The sequence below is a fragment of the Salvelinus fontinalis genome, chromosome 30 (assembly GCF_029448725.1).
Source record: "Salvelinus fontinalis isolate EN_2023a chromosome 30, ASM2944872v1, whole genome shotgun sequence".
Taxonomy (NCBI): Eukaryota; Metazoa; Chordata; class Actinopteri; order Salmoniformes; family Salmonidae; genus Salvelinus; species Salvelinus fontinalis.
Window position 1 is genome coordinate 29,046,006 of NC_074694.1, and position 21,785 is coordinate 29,067,790.

A 21,785-nucleotide genomic window follows, 5' to 3' on the forward strand; every position below is an offset into this window, starting at 1 on the left:
GCACAAGAACTGCTTGTCCAAAGCTTCACGAAATGGGTTTCCATGGTCGAGCAGCCGCACGCACACAAGCCTAAGAGGGTTTAGACCTGATTAGCAGGGTTCAGCTCTAGCCCTTGGTCGATGAGAGAAAAACACAGAGCCCTGGAAAGGAAGCGGTGCATCCCAAACCAACACTGCACTACACTGAAGGGTGTCTAGACAGGCTAAAATAGGGAGTGAGGAAGAGTGGCAACACAAAGAGGTGGGTAAGGTTAAAACAAAACAGAGTGAGGAAAGAGCGAGAGAGAGGAGGTGTGGGTGGAGAGTTAAGGGGCGCAGAGGGACCGGAGGTCAGGTAACGGTCACAGGTCAGAAATATCGTCTCACCTATCCCCAGGGTCGCTCATGCTGTGTCCATGGTAACGTTTGGCCTCCAGCTCCACGTGACAATAAGACTCTGCCAGAGAGGTATTTAAATAAAAAGACTCAAACAAGGTAGCCATCGCCGCCATGACACTGCTGAATAGCTTGATCAGGGATTTCTATTGGAGCGGCAGTTTCTCAGCATTTATGCTCTCTAGCTCTGCACCACACCAGGAGTGGTTAAACTGTGACGAGATGCAGCTCTGTACTGGAGTCTCTTCCACAGAGTGTCTCTATGCTGGTCACATATCCTCCCTTTGTCAGGGAAGAGACACTGGTGTGATACTAGAAGCTGATCATCCCTCTGAGATTAGATTGTCTGAGACAAAGTTATACTGTACTTAACTGGTTTAAGAGCTTGAAGAGTGGTATAACTTTCTCATCTATGCACCTTCCAGGCTCTGCAGTGGTCTGCTGCGAGCTTGATGGCCTCCCTCACACACAGAACATCCATGCCTTCCACCTACACCTAGAGCCAGGTAGGTCAATATAGCAGAGATACTATACTGTACACTCACTGACCGTGTGTGTCCTACAGATCAGAGACAGTAGGGATGTTCTCTTGATAAGTGTATGAATTTGACCATTTTCCTGTCAAAATGTAACAAGTACTTTTGGCTGCCAGGGAAAATGTATGGAGTAAAATGTACATTATTTTCTTTAGGAATGTAGTGAAGTAAAAGTAGGCAAAAATATAAATAGTAAAGTAATGTACAGATCCCCCAAAAAACAACTTAAGAAAAAATTCTTTAAAGTACTACTTAAGTACTTTACACCACTGCACAACATGCAACAATTTCAAAGATTTTACTGAGTTATAGTTCATATAAGGAAATCAGTTGATTTAAATAAATTCATAAGGCACGAATCTATGGATTTCACATGACTGGGCATAGGTCCACCAACTGGGGAGCCAGGCCCAGCCAATCAGAATGGGTTTTTCACCACAACAGGGCTTTATTACAGACAGAAGTCCTCCTCAGTTTCATCAGCTGTCTGGGTAGCTGGTCTCGGACGATCCCGCAGGTGAAGAAGTCAGATGTGGAGGTCCTGGGCTGGCGTGGTTACACGTGGTCTGCAGTTGTGAGGCCAGTTGGACGTACTGCAAAATTCTCTAAAACGCCGTTGGAGACGGACTATGGTAAAGAAATTGGACTTTGACAGGCCGCCCCCAGGTGGTGAAGGTAGGAAACAGCATCTCCACCCCGCTGATCCTCAACACTGGGGCCCCACTAGGGTGCGTTCTCAGCCCTCTCCTGTACTCCCTGTTCACCCATGACTGCGTGGCCATGCACACTTCCAACTCAATCATCAAATTTGCAGACGACACTACAGTGGTAGGCTTGATTACCAACAATGACGAAACGGCCTACAGGGAGGAAGTGAGGGCCCTCGGAGTGTGGTGTCATGAAAATAACCTCCACTCAACATCAACAAAACAAAGGAGATGATCGTGGACTACAGGAAACAGCAGAGGAAACACCACCCCATCCACGGGACAGTAGTGGAGAAGATGGACATTTTTAAGTTCCTCGGCGTACACATCACGGACAAACTGAAATGGTCCACCCACAGACAGCGTGGTGAAGAAGGCGCAACAGCGCCTTTTCAACCTCAGGAGGCTGAAGAAATTTGGCTTGACATCTAAAACACTTGAGAGCATCCTGTCGGGCTGTATCGTGGCCTGGTACGGCAATTGCACCGCCCTCAACCGCATCGCTCTCCAGAGGGTAGTGCGGTCTGCACAACGCATCAGGGGGCAAACTACCTGCCCTCCAGGACACCTACAGCACCCGATGTCATAGGAAGGCCAAAAAGATAATCAAGGACAACAACCACCCGAGCCACTGCTTGTTCACCCCGCTATCATCTAGGTGAGGTCAGCACAGGTGCATCAAAGCTGGAACCGAGAGACTGAAAAACAGCTCCTATCTCAAGGACATCATCACTCTATGTTAGTGATGTCCCTTCTATCTCAAGGACATCACTAACATAGAGAGGCTGCTGCCAACATAAAGAATAAAATCTCTGGTCACTTAAATAAATGGACTTAAAGGTATCACTAGTCACTTTAAATAACGCCACTTTAATAATGTTTACATAATCTACAATTACTCATCTCATATCTATATACTGTATTCTATACCATCTACTGCATCTTGCCTATGCCGCACGCCATCGCTCATCCATATATTTATATGTACATATTCTATTCATCCCTTTACATTTGTGTGTATAAGGTAGTTGTTGTGAATTTGTTAGATGAATTGCTAGATATTACTGCACAGTCAGAACTAGAAGCACAAGCATTTCGCTACACTCACATTAACATCTGCTAACCATGTGTATGTGACCAATAACATTTTATTTGAAATTAACATTAAATTATCTAGCAACAGCTCTGGTGGACATTCCTGCAGTCAGCATGCCAATTGCATGCTCCCTCAAAACTTGGAGACATCTGTGGCATTGTGTTGGTGACAAAACTACACGTTTTAGTGTCCTTTTATTGTCCCTAGCACAAGGTGAACCTATGTAATGATCATGCTGTTTCATCAGTTTCTTGATAATCCATTACCCTGATGTATGGCATATCTCGGCAAAGGAAAAATGCTCACTAACAGGGATGTAAACAAATGTGTGCACAAACTCTGAGCGAAATAAGCTTTTTGTGCATATGGAACATTTCTGGGATCTTTGAATTCAGCTCATGAAACATGGGACCAACACCTTAGATGTTGTGTTTATATTTTGGTTTAGTGTAGATAGAACAAATGTCACCTGGTTGGCTGCTCCATCTCAGTAAAGCATCAAACACACCTGGTTGTTGCCATGGTACTGACAGGCTAGGGCCACACCTACCCCCAATGGAACCTGTAGACACACACACACATTGAGAATGTAGTATTCACAGTGAGAATGTACAGGATCTTCACTAAATCCTAACCGTAAAGCCAGAGTCCTTAATTGATACAATAACCTTGCCTCTGTTAGAAGATGAGGGAGGAGCCTGGAGAAATGTAACCACTCAAATTCATAGACAGAGCTATGGATACAAGGACTGACCATCCATGACATCAAAATGATAGTTTTAACCATGTTTTGAAGCTATACATAGTTTACAATGGCGTAAACAAGCTTATATTTTGGGTTGATGGGGTCAGACGGTTGATAAGCGTGTACGTTACATCTTTCAAGAATCAATGTCTATATACAGTGGGGAGAACAAGTATTTGATACACGGCCGATTTTGCAGGTTTTCCTACTTACAAAGCATGTAGAGGTCTGTAATTTTTATCATAGGTACACTTCAACTGTGAGAGACGGAATCTAAAACAAAAATCCAGAAAATCACATTGTATGATTAAGTAATTAATTTGCATTTTATTGCATGACATAAGTATTTGATACATCAGAAAAGCAGAACTTAATATTTGGTACAGAAACCTTTGTTTGCAATTACAGAGATCATACGTTTCCTGTAGTTCTTGACCAGGTTTGCACACACTGCAGCAGGGATTTTGGCCCACTCCTCCATACAGACCTTCTCCAGATCCTTCAGGTTTCGGGGCTGTCGCTGGGCAATCCGGACTTTCAGCTCCCTCCAAAGATTTTCTATTGGGTTCAGGTCTGGAGACTGGCTGGGCCACTCCAGGACCTTGAGATGCTTCTTACGGAGCCACTCCTTAGTTGCCCTGGCTGTGTGTTACCCATCTTCAATGCTCTTACTGAGGGAAGGAGGTTGTTGGCCAAGATCTCGCGATACATGGCCCCACCCATCCTCCCCTCAATACGGTGCAGTCTTCCTGTCCCCTTTGCAGAAAAGCATCCCCAAAGAATGATGTTTCCACCTCCATGCTTCACGGTTGGGATGGTGTTCTTGGGGTTGTACTCATCCTTCTTCCTCCAAACACGGCGAGTGGAGTTTAGACCAAAAAGCTCAATTTTTGACTCATCAGACCACATGACCTTCTCCCATTCCTTCTCTGGATCATCCAGATGGTCATTGGCAAACTTCAGACGGGCCTGGACATGCGCTGGCTTGAGCAGGGGGACCTTGCGTGCGCTGCAGGATTTTAATCCATGACGGCGTAGTGCGTTACTAATGGTTTTCTTTGAGACTGTGGTCCCAGCTTTCTTCAGGTCATTGACCAGGTCCTGCCGTCTAGTTCTGGGCTGATCCCTCACCTTCCTCATGATCATTGATGCCCCACGAGGTGAGATCTTGCATGGAGCCCCAGACCGAGGGTGATTGACCGTCATCTTGAACTTCTTCCATTTTCTAATAATTGCGCCAACAGTTGTTGCCTTCTCACCAAGCTGCTTGTCTATTGTCCTGTAGCCCATCACAGCCTTGTGCAGGTCTACAATTTATCCCTGATGTCCTTACACAGCTCTCTGGTCTTGGCCATTGTGGAGAGGTTGGAGTCAGTTTGATTGAGTGTGTGGATAGGTGTCTTTTATACAGGTAACAAGTTCAAACAGGTGCAGTTAATACAGGTAATGAGTGGAGAACAGGAGGGCTTCTTAAAGAAAACTAACAGGTCTGTGAGAGCCGGAATTCTTACTGGTTGGTAGGTGATCAAATACTTATGTCATGCAATAAAATTCAAATTAATTACTTAAAAATCATACAATGTGATTTTCTGGATTTTTGTTTTAGATTCCGTCTCTCACAGTTGAAGTGTACCTATGATAAAAATTACAGACCTCTACATGCTTTGTAAGTAGGAAAACCTGCAAAATCGGCAGTGTATCAAATGCTTGTTCTCCCCACTGTATCAATCAGTTTACAGTCCACAAATTGGTAGTACCAATCCCATATTGTCCCTTTAAATAAACACAGTAAAATAGCTTTAGGACTACACATCATATTATGTAACGTGATCACATACTTTCATCTCACCACTGTTTTATTGTTCTTCACACAAGTTGCAGCTGTACAGTCCTGTGTTTCGACTTTAATACCATAGCATGCTGCCGAGTGACTTGAGGGATGTAAACATTACCAATTTGCACACGTCAAAGCATTGTCAGAATTATGCATACAACAAATGCCTTAGCAGTCCATAAGTTTAACTTGTAGCGAATACAAAGTACAGTCTGCACAAAACAACTTCATCTAATTAGCTACAGTTGAAACCAGTTTAAAAGTTCTAGAGTACATCAGCTGAATGGCGGGAGCTGGCTAGCAATTATTACAGCATCGTGGCATTTTGCTTATGCTAACTTGAAAGCTTGTCACGTGTACTCGTCGGAAACGTTAATGTCAATATCAAGTAGCCATCTACAGCTTCCCAGTTATCTGTAGCTATCCAATTGTCACCTTCAAATAAAGAATTGGTTAGGCAATGCATCTAATTGAACACGTTGAGAACAAAGATATGGGTTGCTATATGGAAATGTACAGTGTCAAAATCTAATGACTACAGCTTTCTTCGTCAGCTGTCCAAATGGATAGCATCAATGGGTATGACTTGACATTAAGAAACGCCCATACCAGTAAACACCCCGAATTGCGGTCTGATTGCGGTCTGCAATTACACCCCTCTGGGCTCAGTGGCTTTGGAGAAGTGTGACCAACTGTCTATCATGCTGCATAGAGATGGAAAATACTCAAACACAATAGATAATCACAGTGCAAAAAAATAAACTGTCCTAGAGGGTTGTCTCTCTCCCTCCCTCACATAGGAAAAAGAATTCATAGAAAAGTTACTCCAGACAGCACAACTTAACCCACAGAGGCAGTGGTCTATAGTCATTGAAATGTCAGTTTATTTTACAACCCATTGCAACTGGATAGCACTCATTTCTGCAATACAGAAAAAAACGAACACCGAAAAAGACATTTAAATACACATGTATCCAGACACTTTCCATACTGTAGACAGGAGGGGGGTGATGATCGTAGTAGTGATCGAGATTGTTTGGCATGAGTGTATATCCTGTCTAGGGGGTCAAGGCTAGAAGGGATCTAGCTTTGTCAAATTAAAAATCAAAAGTATATTTTTCCCCTTCATTTTAACTAACCCTAACCCTTTTCCTAACCTAATTCTCAGAACCTGCTGTGTATGTTCTGACCTGCTACGAAAAGTCAAATCTGATGTTAATTTGACAAAAGCTGGATCCTTTCTAGCCATGACCTGTCTGGGGAGGGGGGGCGGGGGTAAGGGAATTATATCGAACAGACATTGAGGCCATGGTACCATTTCTCCCATTGCACAGCAGATTCGGAAAGCTGCTGCACTTCGTCACTCAACTTTAATGCAGTTGGGATTCGATGTTTAAATGTTTTATAAAAATACAGAAAAATTCATAAAATGTGTAATTGCTTGTGGATATGTTTCTAGGCAGAGTTAGCTAGTATGTTTGAGAGAGTTCCCATACACTGCTAAGCAATGGGAGTGCTTTAGGTGTCTTTGACACCAGGTTCACTTCAGTGGTAAAGACAAGGATTTTTTTTCCTAGCCAAGTTACCTGACTCACACAAACTCTGGGCACTAACATGTAAAATTAGATAAGAGCGCAAAAAATAAATAAAAAAATACACAAGACAGGGCAAAAGAGTCTGGTAGTCCAATCAACACTGTTCTCTATGAGGAGACCGCATGAAACATGTCAATGCACATCCAAGCTTTGAGAGAGAAAAAAATACAATCACTAAAATATTTGAAGCTTTGACCTGTGTTGTATTATTATTCAGTGGTGGTGGGATGTTGTTACAAAGAGGTAACATACACATATAGAAAAATCAATTCACCTCGTATTAACCAGCATGTGTATTCTATTCTTTGTATTTTGTAGAATCTACAACAAAATTAACAAAACACATCGTATGGCGTGTGGATAGAGCAGAAAGGACAAAGCAGACACTCGATCCCTAACGCAGATAGATCGTGCCGCCTGCAACAGATACAGTGCTAGACTGGTGCAACTCAGAGGCAAGGTGAGCGACTACAGGACTGACTGAAACAGACTTCAAGCCTCACCAATCGGTTTGAACTGATAACAGGAGGCGCTGCAATTGGCAGCGTATTAGGTTACCGTTCCGCTCAAAGTAGAGCGTGTTGGTGTGTACATATGACACTTAACGGTAAGTGTCCCTTTGAATACAGTATCTGCGAGACAACATTCATGCCTGACAGACAGTTAATTCTCTGTCTACCACAGCAACTCACAGTACCTTAAAACAACTCTACAGTAGTACCCATCTATGTATGCACTCCTATCTGTACTGCAAAGTTTGATGCGTTTCTTACATATGAAAAGTTCTGTGGTTTGAGCTTGACTTGTATATACAGTGCAGGGCAGTGGATGTCACATGCAGTGGTTGATGATTGTACTGGACCGGAATCGTCATATATTTTATTCTTTACCACGTCTCAAAACTCTTAAGTCGCCTCCTCTCCCTCATCACTGATTGGTTAAACGGAGCTCATATTAAAAAGTACTTTTACCTTACAGATCAGTGATAAACATAAGGAGAGGGAGGAAGCCATTCAAGACTATTGAGACATCCCATATCTTTAAAACACAGCATGTCCCTTGTCCTCTCAACCCCTCCCCCTGTCTTCGTAGCTCTTCTTCCCTCTCTCAAGTTACTGGAGCTCCTTCATTCTGTTGAGGGCCGAGCCGGCCTGAAACCATTCGATCTGTGTCTCGTTGAAGGTGTGGTTCAGCTGGAACTCATCTTTGGTGCCGTCACTGTGCTTCACTACTGTAGACAGGGGCTGGAGGGGCAGGGATACACCATTAGAGATACAGACATGTGAACCTTCTGGAAACAAATTCCCAGACCCTAATCTGGAGGTGGGCGATTCTGATCCTGGACAGTCTCATTTAGACCATGATTAGTTCATGATAGGCTGGAACAAAAGCCTACAGATTGGTGTAAGTGCCACTCACCTTTCCTGGGGCGAAGGTTGCAAGTCCTTTGATGGAGATCTTGTCGTCTGGGCGGATCTTGTCGTAGTCAGCGGGGTTCTGGAAGGTCAGGGGCAGCATTCCCTGTTTCTTCAGATTCGTCTCTGTAGAGAGAAGGAAAGAAAAAAGGTTAGTTGGGTGGATGTTGAAAAGGAAGTTGGCGAGGGAAGCATGGTAGATGCAATGTTCTGCTTACACACAAACTGTTCCTTTTAGCCTGTACGTAAGTTACCGTGGATCCTGTTGTAAGTTAACGTGGATCTAGGGCTGGGCGATATGCCCAAAATAACGTATTTGATTAATAAAAAATGTATTTTATTGATTAATAAAAGTTCTACATTTGCTTTATGAGTAGTGTGCAACACCTATTCTAAATTATTTCAATTAGTCTTTCTCCATTCTGATCGTTTTAAACTGTTCAATTCAACAAAAACAATTTCCTGCATTTACATCAATTTCTGCACTCATTTGAAAATTTCCACAGTATGAAAAAAGAAAAGAAACATATTTTTTACCCCTTTTTTCTCCCCAATTTCGTGGTATCCAATTGGTAGTAGTTACAGTCTTGTCTCATCGCTGCAACTCCCGTACGGACTCGGGAGAGGCGAAGGTCGAGAGCCATGCGTCCTCCGAAACACAACCCAACCAAGCCGCACTGCTTCTTGACAACGCACATCCAACCCGGAAGCCAGCCGCACCAATGTGTCGGAGGAAACACCGTACACCATAAGCCACAGGAGTCACTAGTGCACGATGAGACAAGGATATCCCTGCCTGGCCAAACCCTCCCTAACCCGGACGACGCTGGGCCAATTGTGCGTCGGGCCATGGACCTCCCGGTCACGGCCGGCTGCGACAGAGCCTGGGCTCGAACCCAGAATCTCTGGTGGCACAGCTTAGACTACTGCGCCACCCGGGAGGCCCCTAGGCCTCATTTTTAACCAAATGTTGCAATTGCGATTTAGATCAAAACACAGGTGAACTTTTGGAATCATGGAAATAGAATGTTTATTTTATAGTTAGAATATAAATAATAGTGGTCACTTTGAATACAGTGTTGTTTGACATGACAACGAATGAAAATGCCTTCGACTAGTTATTGTGACAGGGTAGTAACCAAAGTGATGTTCAGTGTTTCCTAGGGGACCCCATAATCTTTGGCTACATTAAATCTTTATTCATGTAGTCAACATATTCATGCTTCGCCTATTCCTCTGTTTTAGAAGATACTGTTGCACAAACATGCGGATTTAGGCCTCCACCAGCACTGGTATCAGGCTGTATTAGCTAGCTACGTTTGCTCCGACTCAGTACTTTTATTAGCTTGTTAGCGATTAGCATTAATGGCTAACACAATTTAGTTTAACTTGCTGAGAAAATACAAACTAGCTGTTTGCAGATGTAAGAAACGCAAACAAATAGTAATTATAGAACGCGTGTGGATTTATATTAAGATCAAAGTGGAAACATCATCAACATTGTGTTGCATTGACCATTTAACAAACATTCAAATAGCGTTACAGAAGGTATAGTAAAAACCCAAACCGGTCCGTGCATCAATACCGGTATATAGTAAAATACGGTATACCGCCCAGCCCTACGTGGATCTTGTAGTAAGTTACCGTGGATCCTGGCAAAGCTCTTGACGATGATGCATCTTCCTCCCAGGTGTCTGGGCTCCAGGGCTGCATGCTCTCTGCTGGATCCCTCACCGTAGTTGTCATCTCCCACAACCACCCACGACAGACCGTTGGCCTGGGAGAGGAGGAAGGTGAGGATAGTTTAAAAAAAAAAGAGAAAAAGAGAAAAGGGAAACCATTAAAATCCCTAATCAATTTCCATTTCTTACATTGATGGCCAAATGTTTAAGGGAATGCCTAATCGATATCAATCCCTCTTGGAAAAATTGATAAAAGGGTCTGAATCTTAACGAGACAGACTTTCAATGGGAAATTAGAGCGAAAAGTACACTTGTTGATCTCAAATGAGGATGTGGTTTGAGCTAGGGGTCAAGGGTCATTGTTCATCACCCGGGGCGCTTACCTTGTAATGGCGGGCGACGTCAGGCACACCGCCGTACTCTCCTGTCAGCTGGTTCTTGATCTTGTTGACGCCGTCGTTCTCGATGTTGACTGCTCCAATTAGCATGTTGTTGGAGATGTTGTCAAGGTGACCACGGAACTTGAGCCATGGACCAGCGGCGCTGATGTGGTCTGTGGTGCATTTCCCCTTCACCTGGAGAGAGAGCATGAATGGTGGAATGGGAAAAGGAGAAGAGTAAGGTTGACTGGAAAGGATCACATTTTTAAAAGGATTCTTCAGTTACAAAATACATTTCTATCTGAACGTTCTATAATGTCGCACCCTCCTGAACAGACCCCAGTTTGTCCTTTGACCCCTGACCTTGATGAGGATTTGCAGGTCCTCCAGGTCACCTCCGGCCCACTTGTCAAAGGGCTCCAGCAGCTGCAGCCGGGTGCTGGTGGGGCTGACGTCCACCCTCAGTTTTGAGCCACCCTCGGCAGGGGGGTGCTGGTAGGTGTCCTGACCGGGGTCAAAGTCCAACTTGGGCAGCTCGTCTGCACTGGGGGGCTTCAGCTTGAACTTCTCTCCATTGGCGGCCGTAAGGTAATCAACCTCGGGGTTGAAATCCAGGGTTCCTGCGATGGCCAGGGCTGTGACGATCTGGAGGAGCAGAGGACAAGGGAGGCAAGGTGTGTGTGCGCAAGTGTATAATATTTATATGCGAGTGAGAAAAGAGAAAGTCACAAAATAAGGTGCATTTAGCGTCCTAAAAGTACCTCAGGGGAGGCGACAAAGGCGTGTGTGGCTGGGTTGGCGTCATTCCTGGCGGTGAAGTTCCTGTTGTAAGATGTGACGATGGTGTTCTTCTCTCCCTTCTTCACATCACGCCTGAAAAGAAACATCAACTTAACACTGTATCCCAAATGGCACCCTATTCCCTATATAGTGCACTACTTTTGACCAAAGCCCTACGGGGATGCTATTTGAAACACATCCAATATTTTAAGACACATTTAAGTCTAAATGAATAACAGAATGAACATAAATAGGGCTGTGGCAGTCATGAAATTTAGTCAGTTGGTTATTGTCATGCAAAAGTCTGCCGGTCTCACAGTAATTTATGTTAATTAACAAACACGTTTAGCATCTCCAGGCCTCCACACAAAAGCTGCTGATGAGGGTCTTGGCGCCTTTGGAACAAAATCAATTGAATATACACCGTCACAATATATCCCTTTGGGACTATCCTAAACAAAAAATATATATATTGGGTGACCGAGAGTAATCTGTTCTACCAATTTATTAAATTTTTAAAACGTGTATTTTTCATTTTTAGACACATCCTATGTGTTTTAACATAATCAACTATATGCACTGAACTTGTCTTATGCTTTGAGTGCACTGTTTGATGAAATAATTAAAAGACATGAGGGAGTCCGACCGCAGTAGATTTCATTGTGCTGGGCGGGCTCAGACTTCCTGCGCAGTGTTAAAAAATAAATAAGCACATCGAGAGACTGACGAGCACCCGTTGTCTCTCCCTCTCTCCTCCCTGCTGCAGCGACCAGCACATAACATCAGTGTTTACTGCGCTGTCCGTGTTACTGAACCTGCAAAATAATAACAGCCATTTGACAAAAGTTCTGTTGCAGAATCCCTCATTTGTTTAGGAAAAACATGCCCTATTCCAGCAACCGTTCCTCTCGTTACGTGACACATGTATGCATCGCAAAATGGATGCAGAGGACATGACAAATAAACTTGAAAACGGGGGAACGTTTACTGCTTCCTCAGAAGGGAAAAGGGAAGTCAGATGCGTGGAATAAATTTGACTAGTTGTGGAAAATACTGGCGATCAAGAAAAAGGTAAGGAGCAAGCGCTGTGTGCATGTGTACCAAAACAGGTGCTGTTAGATTACAGTATAATTTGTCTGATGGTTTGGAACAATGTAAAACACTAAATAAATAAGCGTACCAGACTTTTTCAACGCAGATCGCGCTGAAAGTCCTGCCATCTCCACATTGGTTTATAGAAGCAGGTACCCACATGCCATCTCCTTATTGGTTATACCCACGTGGGTGATTGAAAGACGAACCGTTTTGCCGGTTGTCGTGGTAATACTATGAAAGTTTAGATGCCAATCACCATATAAGTTCAAAGATGAAAAAGCATGGAAGGAGAGATGACTAGAAGCGATTCGGTTGGCCGTTTTATGTGAGGATTAATTGGCGGAGTAGAGGAGCTTGTGCATTTCAGGTAAAATAATATATTCCAGGACAAATTAGCTAGCAACAGCAAGCTAGCTAAATAGGACAAATTAGCTAGCAAGTGCAAGCTAACTAGCTAAATTGCCATACATGTTAAATGCTTTTCGACCTGTCCCCAAATTAATGTCATTGGTTCAGAGTTTGTTATGCTATTTTAACCTGTGTGTCGTGATCGTGTTTGGTGTAGGGGGACAAAATATATTTATGCACGATAGCGCACGCGTGCAGCCGGTTTGGGTTCCGTGTTAGGCCTACAGCTCGATGGTGGTTAAGGCTGTTATACTAAGCCTACTAATGTTAATGACAGTTATTATTATGATCATTATAATAACAATAAGACCAAGAAATGGGTTATAAATATTGAGACAATTCCGAACACAAAATAAACAATACCCTAACAAAGTGTAAAGCCTTCATTACATAATAAAAAACACGCATTTACATTTGCCCGGCATTTTAGCTATTGGTGTGAGGTTCGGCAGGCACCTACGTCATTTATCTAACTGCCTTGCTCAGTGGCAGTGTGGGTGAAACACCTGAGAAAAGCAAACCCTGTAGTCTGCCTGAAAGTGGATTCGCTAGACCAATACATTACTAATATTTCCATAAAAATATGTGATCATTTTCGGTTTTAATTGTAAAGTACCAACTCAGAAAATGTCTGATTTAAGGCCTTCCAGTACTTGAATTTCAGAGCGCCAAATTCAAGTACTTTAATTTAAGCACCTTGTGCAAACCATGCCGTCTTCTAACTCCACTGCTGCCTTCGCATTGGTTCTCACCACCAATATGCTGGGTAACATTGCTATTACGCACATAGCAACATGGTCTAGGAAAAGGTGCCAATTCAAAAGCGCACTGATGTTTCAGAACCGCGGACAGCGAACGCCATCTAACGCGGGAGAAAGTGCATCGTTATCGTGTTGCACCATTGTTCTTATACACTGCTCAAAAAAATAAAGGGAACACTTAAACAACACAATGTAACTTCAAGTCAATCACACTTCAGTGAAATCAAACTGTCCACTTAGGAAGCAACACTGATTGACAATAAATTTCACATGCTGTACACCCACCCAGCTCACGCCCTGACCAACTAACTAAAGACAAAAACAAAGGAAATAAAAGGTCAGAACGTGACAGGTATGATGCTACAAGCTTGGCACACCTGTATTTTGAAGTTTCTCCCATTCTTCTCTGCAGATCCTCTCAAGCTCTGTCAGGTTGGATGGGGAGAGCCACTGCACAGCTATGTTCAGGTCTCTCCAGAGATGTTTGATCGGGTTCAAGTCCGGGCTCTGGCTGGGCCACTCAAGTACATTCAGAGACTTGTCCCGAAGCTACTCCTGCGATGTCTTAGCTGTGTGCTTAGGGTTGTTGTCCTGTTGGAAGGTGATCCTTCACCCCAGTCTGAGTTTCTGAGCAGGTTGTCATCAGGCATCCCTGTGCTTTGCTTTGTTCTTCGTTCCCCTCGATCCTGACTAGTCTCCCAGTCCCTGCCCCTGAAAAACATCCCCACAGCATGATGCTGCCACCACCATGTTTCACCGGAAGGATGGTATTGGCCAGGTAATGAGCGGTGCCAGCTTTCTTCCAGACGTGACGCTTGGCATTCAAGCCAAAGAATTCAATCTTGGTTTCGTTAGACTGGAGAATCTTGTTTCTCATGGTCTGAGAGTCCTTTAGGTGCCTTTAGGTAAACTCCAAGCGGGCTTTCATGTGCCTTTTACTGAGGTGGCTTCCATCTGGCCACTCTACCATAACGGCCTGATTAGTGGAGTGCTGCTAAGATGGGAGAACCTTCCAGAAGGACAACCATCTCCACAGAGGAACTCTGAAGCTGAACTCTGTCAGAGTGACCAAGGCCCTTCTCCCCCCAATTGCTCAGTTTGGCTGGGCGGACAGCTCTAGGGGGAGTCCCAAACTTCATCCATTAAAGAAGAATGGAGGTCACTGTTCTTGGGGACCTTCAATGCGGCAGAATTTTTTTTTGGTACTCTTCCCCAGATCTGCACCTCGAGACAATCCTGTCTCGGAGCTCTACGGACAATTCCTTTGACCTCATGGCTTGGTTTTTGCTCTGACATGCACTGTCAACTGTGGGGCCTTATAGACAGTTGTGTGCCTTTCCAAATAATGTCCAATCAATTGAATTTACCACAGGTGGATTCCAATCAAGTTGTATTGTAGAAACATCAATGGAAATAGGATGCACCGAAGCGCAATGTCAAGCCTCATAGCAAAGGGTCTGAATACTTATGTAAATAAGGTATCTTTTTTATAAACATTTCTAAAAAACAGATGTCTCCTGGTCATTATGGCGTATTGTGTGTAGATTGATGAGGAATTGGTTTTATTTAATCCATTTTAGAATAAGGCTGTAATGTAACAAAATGTGGGGGGAAAATCAAGGGGTCTGAATACTTTCCGAATGCACTGTACGGGCTGCATGATGCGACTATCGGTATTGATGATTTGAGAAAGTCGAGATAAAAAATAAAAAAAAGCTGCCACTACCTTGCCTCAGGCTGCACATGCCGTTTCCTCATATTTTCACCCATCAGACTATTCTCCATTTAATCTAGTCTTTACTCATATGTAAAATTAGTTTTGATTTAGAATAGCCCATTATTAAATTGGCAAAAAAAAAAAAAAAAAAGACATGTCATCCGTATACACTGGAATAGCCAAGATGCCACTTTCCTGCAGGTATGTTTTTCACTCTGTTGGATAGGCTACTTGAGTAATTTCGCTGCACGACAGGCGAAATTCCACCCAAACCAGTTCCTGCAGATACCCAGTGCTTAATTTGGGAAAGTGAACAGTAACAAACTTTCACAACGAAACATTTGATTAAACTGTTGACAGCCCCTCTCTCTGCACACTGGAGAAAGGAATGAAGGAGATAGTAGCTAAAAGGTATTGTCAGCCTATATATACATTTTTATATACACATCTTTTCCTGTCATGTATATTATGCGGTAAGCCATGTATTGTATAAAGACACAATCATTTTAATTCAGTGTTCTTGGGCTCAAATATAGGCCTATGCTTACAGCATATGGCTGTTTTGAATTAATCATCACCTTAGAAAAACACTGTCCATTTCATTGTGTTAGGCTTTGAGACATCCACAACTGTTTTCCACTAAGTTGCAACCTGTTGAACTTCTTTCTTCAAATTGATCAATCACAGTGAGGTGAGTTTTAAAAGCGTATTCCGTTTTCATGCAATTTGCAATTATATTTGCATTGATGCCAGAGTGGTTTGAAGGACAGTAGAGCCCTGAGTACCAGGCCATTAGCAACCTGATGATCGTACTACTAATGCATGTCCAGAGTGCATAACAGGAGATTACCGTGACTCAACTGTTACATTGAATTTTACTGCTGTCATGACTGCCAGTAATAAGATCACCCTAACAGCTCTTAACATAAATGAGTAAGTCAACTAATTATTACCTGTCCCACTGTCCAATGCAGGGTCCACAGGCGTTGGCCAGGACCATTCCACCAACATCACCAAGGATCTTTGTCTACAGAACATACAGCTTCAATTAGGAGCAGCTAGTAGAAGTAGTTCCTGCTGAAGATATCAACATCCAAGGCTCCAATTACAAATTGACTACATATGATGCCCTTTAAACTAGAGCAGAGTTGTGCCAAAGTTGATATCCTCTAAGAATCAAGGATGTTAACAATATTTTACAACAGTTATCCTGTTGACCAGCACCCAAGATATCCCTGATCATATCCACTTCCCCTATACTAGACATCTGCCCGTGCCCAGGGACTCACATATCCATCTCGCTCGATTGTGGCGCGGATCTGTTCAGACCCGGGGGTGATGGTGAACGCAGCCTTGCACTTCAGACCTTTGTCCAGGGCCTGTTTGGCCACGGAGGCAGAGCGGCCCATGTCCTCATAACTGGAGTTGGTGCAGCTGCCAATCAGACCTGAGGGGAGGGGACAGAGAGCTTAAGGAGCCACCTGCTGCATGTCTACTTTCTCAGTAGAAAATCTATAAATCAGTATACAAGGCTAAAGCCAGATGTATAGTTAATAATATAGTAATAGTACAGCAATAGCACAAAAATAGCTCTAAACAGAGACATGGTTGTGAGAGCCAGTGGCCAGCTGTGAGGTTAAAAGGATCTGAAGGCTGCACTGACCCACTTTGACCTGCAGGGGCCAGCCATTTTTCACTGCCGTGGCCCCAATGTCTGCCATGGGGTGGGCCAGGTCAGGGGTGAAGGGCCCATTGATGTGGGGCTTCAGCTAGGAGGGACAAAGAAAAGTAGCATGGTTAGGTTGGGTGTGTGGAGGTGTGTGAGAGAGAAAGAGCAGGGGAGGGCACTCACCTCATCTAGGTTGATCTCGACCATTGAGTCATACTCACAGCCCGCGTCAGGAACCAGCAGATCAGCGTAATTGTCAGCCAGGGCAGCAATGTCTGAGATAGGGAGGGCAACGGGTCAGATAAATGGATCAACAAACTTCCACAAACATATTAAGGATATAACCGGAGATCATTGCACATCACACACATAGACGTGTTTGACGACATGAACTGACTGACCTCCACGGCCAGTCTTCTCCAAGTAGGTCTTCATGCGGTGGTTGTAGGGGAACACAGAGGTAGTGGCTCCAATCTCAGCCCCCATGTTGCAGATAGTGGCCATTCCTAAAACCCACAATGGTCTGTAGGTTACTATAGGCATTTCTACAACACAAAATCCCAATGTGGCTTGATAATAAACACTTGATGATTATGTATGGTGTGAGGAGCACAAACAAAAACAAGTACAGTATATTAGACCAGAGATCAGCTGGTCACCATCCTAGATAGATTATGAACTGTCTTATTGACTACATAACCCCTATGAAGTGTGCAGTAGAGTGCAGAGGTAACCAAGTCCTCCCTCTCTGACCTGTGCAGGAGATGGAGTCCACCCCAGGTCCGTGGTACTCCACAATGGCTCCAGTACCTCCCTTTACGGTCAGAATCCCAGCAACCTTAAGGATCACATCCTTGGGGGATGTCCATCCTGACAGCTTGCCTGTCAGCTTCACCCCAATAACCTGACGTTGGAGAACATGGTTAAGTGATGTTTATGTAGTATCAGTTGTAGAAATGCATTATACCACTGTACTATATTACTGGGACTTCAGGAATAAGGTTTGTGTTAAATATAAACTGGGAATCACACTTACATTGGGACACTTGAGCTCCCAGGGGATGCCAGCCATGACATCAACAGCATCAGCCCCTCCCACTCCAATGCAGATGGAGCCCAGTCCACCACCATTAGGTGTGTGAGAGTCTGTGCCAATCAGCAACACCCCTGGGTAGGCATAGTTCTCCAGGATGATCTGAAATGGTAGTCAAATATGGTACTTACCACTGCAAACATTGCTCTTCATTATAAATGTGCAATATCTTGTTAACATTACGTTAACATAATGAAATTCTGGACATACATTCATAAACAATTTATTGGAATGTAATTCTATAATCAAGTGAATGCATTACCATAAATCAACACTAGGAAAAATAGTGCCTTCAAAAGTGTAATTTCAGATTAGCCTTGTTACTGTACCTGATGGATTATGCCAGAGCCTGGTTTCCAGAAGCCCACTCCATATTTAGCTCCAGCACTGGCCAGGAAGTTATACACCTCCGCATTAATATCCTAAGGACCAAGAGAAAAGGACAAATATTATTACTGGTACTTTATTCCCTAGTCCATCCCCCAGGACTGATGATTTTACATTTTAGTCATTGAGCAGACGCTCTTATCCAGTGTGACTTACATGAACAATTAGGGTTAAGTGCATCGCTCACCTAGCCAGCTCGGTATTTGAACCAGCGACCTTTCCGTTACTAGCCCAAAGCCATTAACAGCTAGGCTACCTGCCTCCATCCCCCTGACCAGGACTGAAATATCATGATTTTAGGGGCACGGTCATTTGGCCAAGCAGAGGTGCCCAACCTGCTAGGTCACCAAGGACATTAACCAAAAGAGACAATAAATGCATTTGAAAACATAAAAGCTGGTGTTTTTTGGTTAAGAAAAAAGTCCTAAAATAATTAGCTATGTCAAAGTGTAGGTGATAGGCTATGCATATTGGCTACAGCATCTCATGTCGACACCAACATGAGGCACCAGAAAATGTAGCCAAACATGAATGAAAAATATAATGTAGGATAATTAATATTATCGCCTAAAGGCTTGATTCTGTCAACATACTCAAGATAGGCCAGTGCCTGTTGCACACCACAACGTCACCCACCTTGCAATCTGAGCGGAGTCAGTCAGCATTTTGAAGCCATTTAACCATAAACGTAAAATGTTTCAAACCTGGACTTTTTATTTTATGAGGCATGTCTTACCTTACTTCAAAATAGCCTAGTCAAATTCTGGCCATAGGAATGTTGAGGGAATTATTTTATAAACCCTTCCTCATATCATTGAAACCAGTAGGCTATTTCTCTCATGTTCAACTTTCATTGTCCAGCAGCCAGACACAATCCTAGCTGTAGCTTAATATCTTCCCTCTTTCTAAAGGATATTTTCATTTGCCACATTTTCCCGCTAATTGCATTTTGGAAGAGTCGCACATATAGCCTACTGCCTTGTGCACGTATACTGTGAAGAAATAACAGTTTATCAACATATTAAGCAAAAAATTCTGATCTGTTGCACCAGCCCAACTGCTTTTAAAAGTTTTTTTTTTTTAATGAATTTGGGATCTACCATCCCACAACTGTTCCAGATTCTGTTTGGAATATTTATTTATCGTACAAAACAAGCTGAGCAATAGAAAAGGTATATTTTCGTACTACGGGAGGATAGTAGATTGACATAGTCTATCGCTTTTGCTAAATGTTATGCATCTTGTTGACTGAGAAAAAGTAAATGTGGACAGTTCTAACTTATTCAATGTGTGCCTCGACATTAAATAAGAATGACACACACCGTTGCATCCCCAATGTGTGGGTCTTCACTTGTAGCCTACTTCAGAGCTGCGAGGCCTGTGATAAGGACCAGATGACTTGATGGACATTGGCCAATAAGAATTGAGATATGAGAGAGCCAAGTGAGTGAGGTGCTTAGGAGTACAGCGATTGGCAGCCGGGAGATTATTATATTCAGCCACTTTGGCCGCGAGGCATGGATTTTTTTAGGGGGCATTATGGCCACAAAGGGGGGAGACGGCCGTCGCTGTCACCGGGAAATTCGAGGCCTGCCCCTGACCTCTCACCTTTGCCCTCGCCAGGTCCTTGGCTCCTCCAATCTGGGCCTCGATCAGATGATCACAGTGGATGGTGGAGGGCACAGCCACCTGGGGAAGGCCACTGCTGATGAACTGCAGCATGGCCATCTGGGCTGTGGCGTCCTGCATGGCCACGCGGTCCGGCCGCAGACGCAGGTATGTACGGCCCCTGGCAATGTCCTGCCCCACAGGGTCATCCAGATGGCCGTAGACAATCTTTTCTGAGAGGGTGAGGGGACGGTTGAGTCTGAAAGGGAGGGCAGAGAGTGTGCAGAGTTACTGTTAAGGGCTACAAGTAGCTCTAATTGTACAGCTGACATTGAAGTTGGCTAAGTAAGAAACAGAATGGCACCACACTAGAACAGGCCTGCCACCCATCTCACTGTAAACATAGTGAAACAGGCACATGTTCTAGTGTAAACAGAGAGGCATACTGACCTCTTGCGCACAATGTTGACATTCTCATTGAGCTTCTCATAGTTGACGTAGTTGCTGGGCTCAAAGCGGCTCATTGACACTTTGGCCTTGGCATTGAAGGCTGCAGACACGTGCATGCGCCGCACACCCTGGCCCAGGGCAAGCTGGGGACAGAGATAATAATAATAATTTTAAAAAGTGAACATAAAAATAATTTGGGCCTAGAGTTAGATAAGTATTTGGTTGCTGTACTGTAGCCCATGAGTAAACAACTTGGATGAAAAAGTGCACCTGTACCCACAATGAAATAAACCATAAAAAGGGAAGGGTGGGTTTATTACAAAGTTATGCACAAGTGTGCGTACAAAGAGCAGTATGTGGCTGGGAGTTAACAATAAAAACGTAAACATTTTCTTGTTGAGCACATAAAGACTCATTCTAGCTCAAGGTGAAACAGCTCTTCCTGTGCCTCTAGATGGGAGCAGTGGAATTGGATGGCTTTAAGAACTTTCATTGTATGGAACCAGATGAGATCATTGGCACAATGTGAGGTTAACAAGCATTCGAGAATATATGCATGTGTTTGCCAGCATGCCAACGTCAAATACAAAGACAGAAAGTTATCTGGAATTTTTTTATGTTTAGTCACTAATCAGCACTAAATGAGTCCTTCAATTAAAATCCCTGAACCCAGGCATACAACTGACAGCTGAGACATACAGCAATAAACAGGTATTGTTTTCTTTCCGTGTCACCAAATAGGTACTGTCACTCAAAGGTATGGGGAGGAAACCAGACCTATGAACATCAAACAGCTCTAGAGATCAGATAAAAAATAAAATAAAAACATCTTAGCATAACGCCAATAAACCCATTTTGACTTGAGATAAAAAAAATAAAAAGACCAGAAAGGTCTCGTATGACAAACTGCTTTCTAATGACACCCCTCTCTCCGGACACTAGCGTCGTGCTTGCCAGCGCCTTGTGCGGTTGCTATGCGCACTAACCTTGCGTTAACCTTGCGACCAACAAACGGTGTCCTCGGTTGAAATGACATATAGAGCGCAAGACATCTTACATTAGGGCACCTTCATCCAATTTTCAACATTACAAATGGCTTTGAAAAGCCATATTTGTGTGGAAATGACAAACTTGAGTTCATGACGAAGCTTTGACTCAGGACAAGATGACCTGGGTAGTCGGCAAGACTGATCGTACTCTCTCAAACAAACATCATATATAGACATCAGGTCCACATACAAAGTGCATTCACTTATATTTGAAAGTGAACTCTCACACATCGATGGTACATAAGTGTGAAAAACTGTCACCTACCTGGAGCCGGGCAACGGTAAGACAGTATATCGCCATTTTGTTCACTGACAAAGATGTGTCGAGCAGAGGTGACGTCAGGTTTTGTAGCCGTCAGGTCGCGTGTCTTTGCAGGAAAATAGAACGCACGTGTAAAGTTGT

The 21,785-nt window shown here is 43.6% G+C and overlaps 1 protein-coding gene across 1 annotated transcript; it reads right to left on the bottom strand.

Annotated features, from left to right (window-relative positions):
* Positions 1-6,155: 6,155 nt before the first annotated feature.
* LOC129828978 (aconitate hydratase, mitochondrial-like) lies at positions 6,156-21,748 on the bottom strand. Its single transcript, XM_055890337.1, has 17 exons — positions 21,648-21,748; positions 20,334-20,476; positions 19,884-20,142; positions 18,218-18,310; positions 17,832-17,990; positions 17,549-17,699; positions 17,197-17,301; positions 16,979-17,070; positions 16,790-16,895; positions 16,416-16,573; positions 16,080-16,153; positions 11,127-11,238; positions 10,729-11,010; positions 10,369-10,560; positions 9,948-10,080; positions 8,308-8,429; positions 6,156-8,132 (listed from the first exon to the last, which is right to left on the bottom strand). The coding sequence occupies exons 1-17, from the start codon at positions 21,681-21,683 to the stop codon at positions 8,001-8,003; spliced, it is 2,349 nt and encodes a 782-aa protein (XP_055746312.1). The 5' UTR covers positions 21,684-21,748; the 3' UTR covers positions 6,156-8,000.
* Positions 21,749-21,785: the final 37 nt, after the last annotated feature.

Coding starts and splice junctions, on each gene's coding strand:
- LOC129828978 (XM_055890337.1), bottom strand. CDS start 21,683: ATGGCGATATACTGTCTTACCGTTGCCCGGCTCCAG. Junction 18,311..19,883: donor AGGACCTGGCGAGGGCAAAG/GTGAGAGGTCAG, acceptor CTTGGTCCTTAG/GATATTAATGCGGAGGTGTA. Junction 8,430..9,947: donor GAGCTTTGCCAGGATCCACG/GTAACTTACTAC, acceptor TTCTCTCTACAG/AGACGAATCTGAAGAAACAG.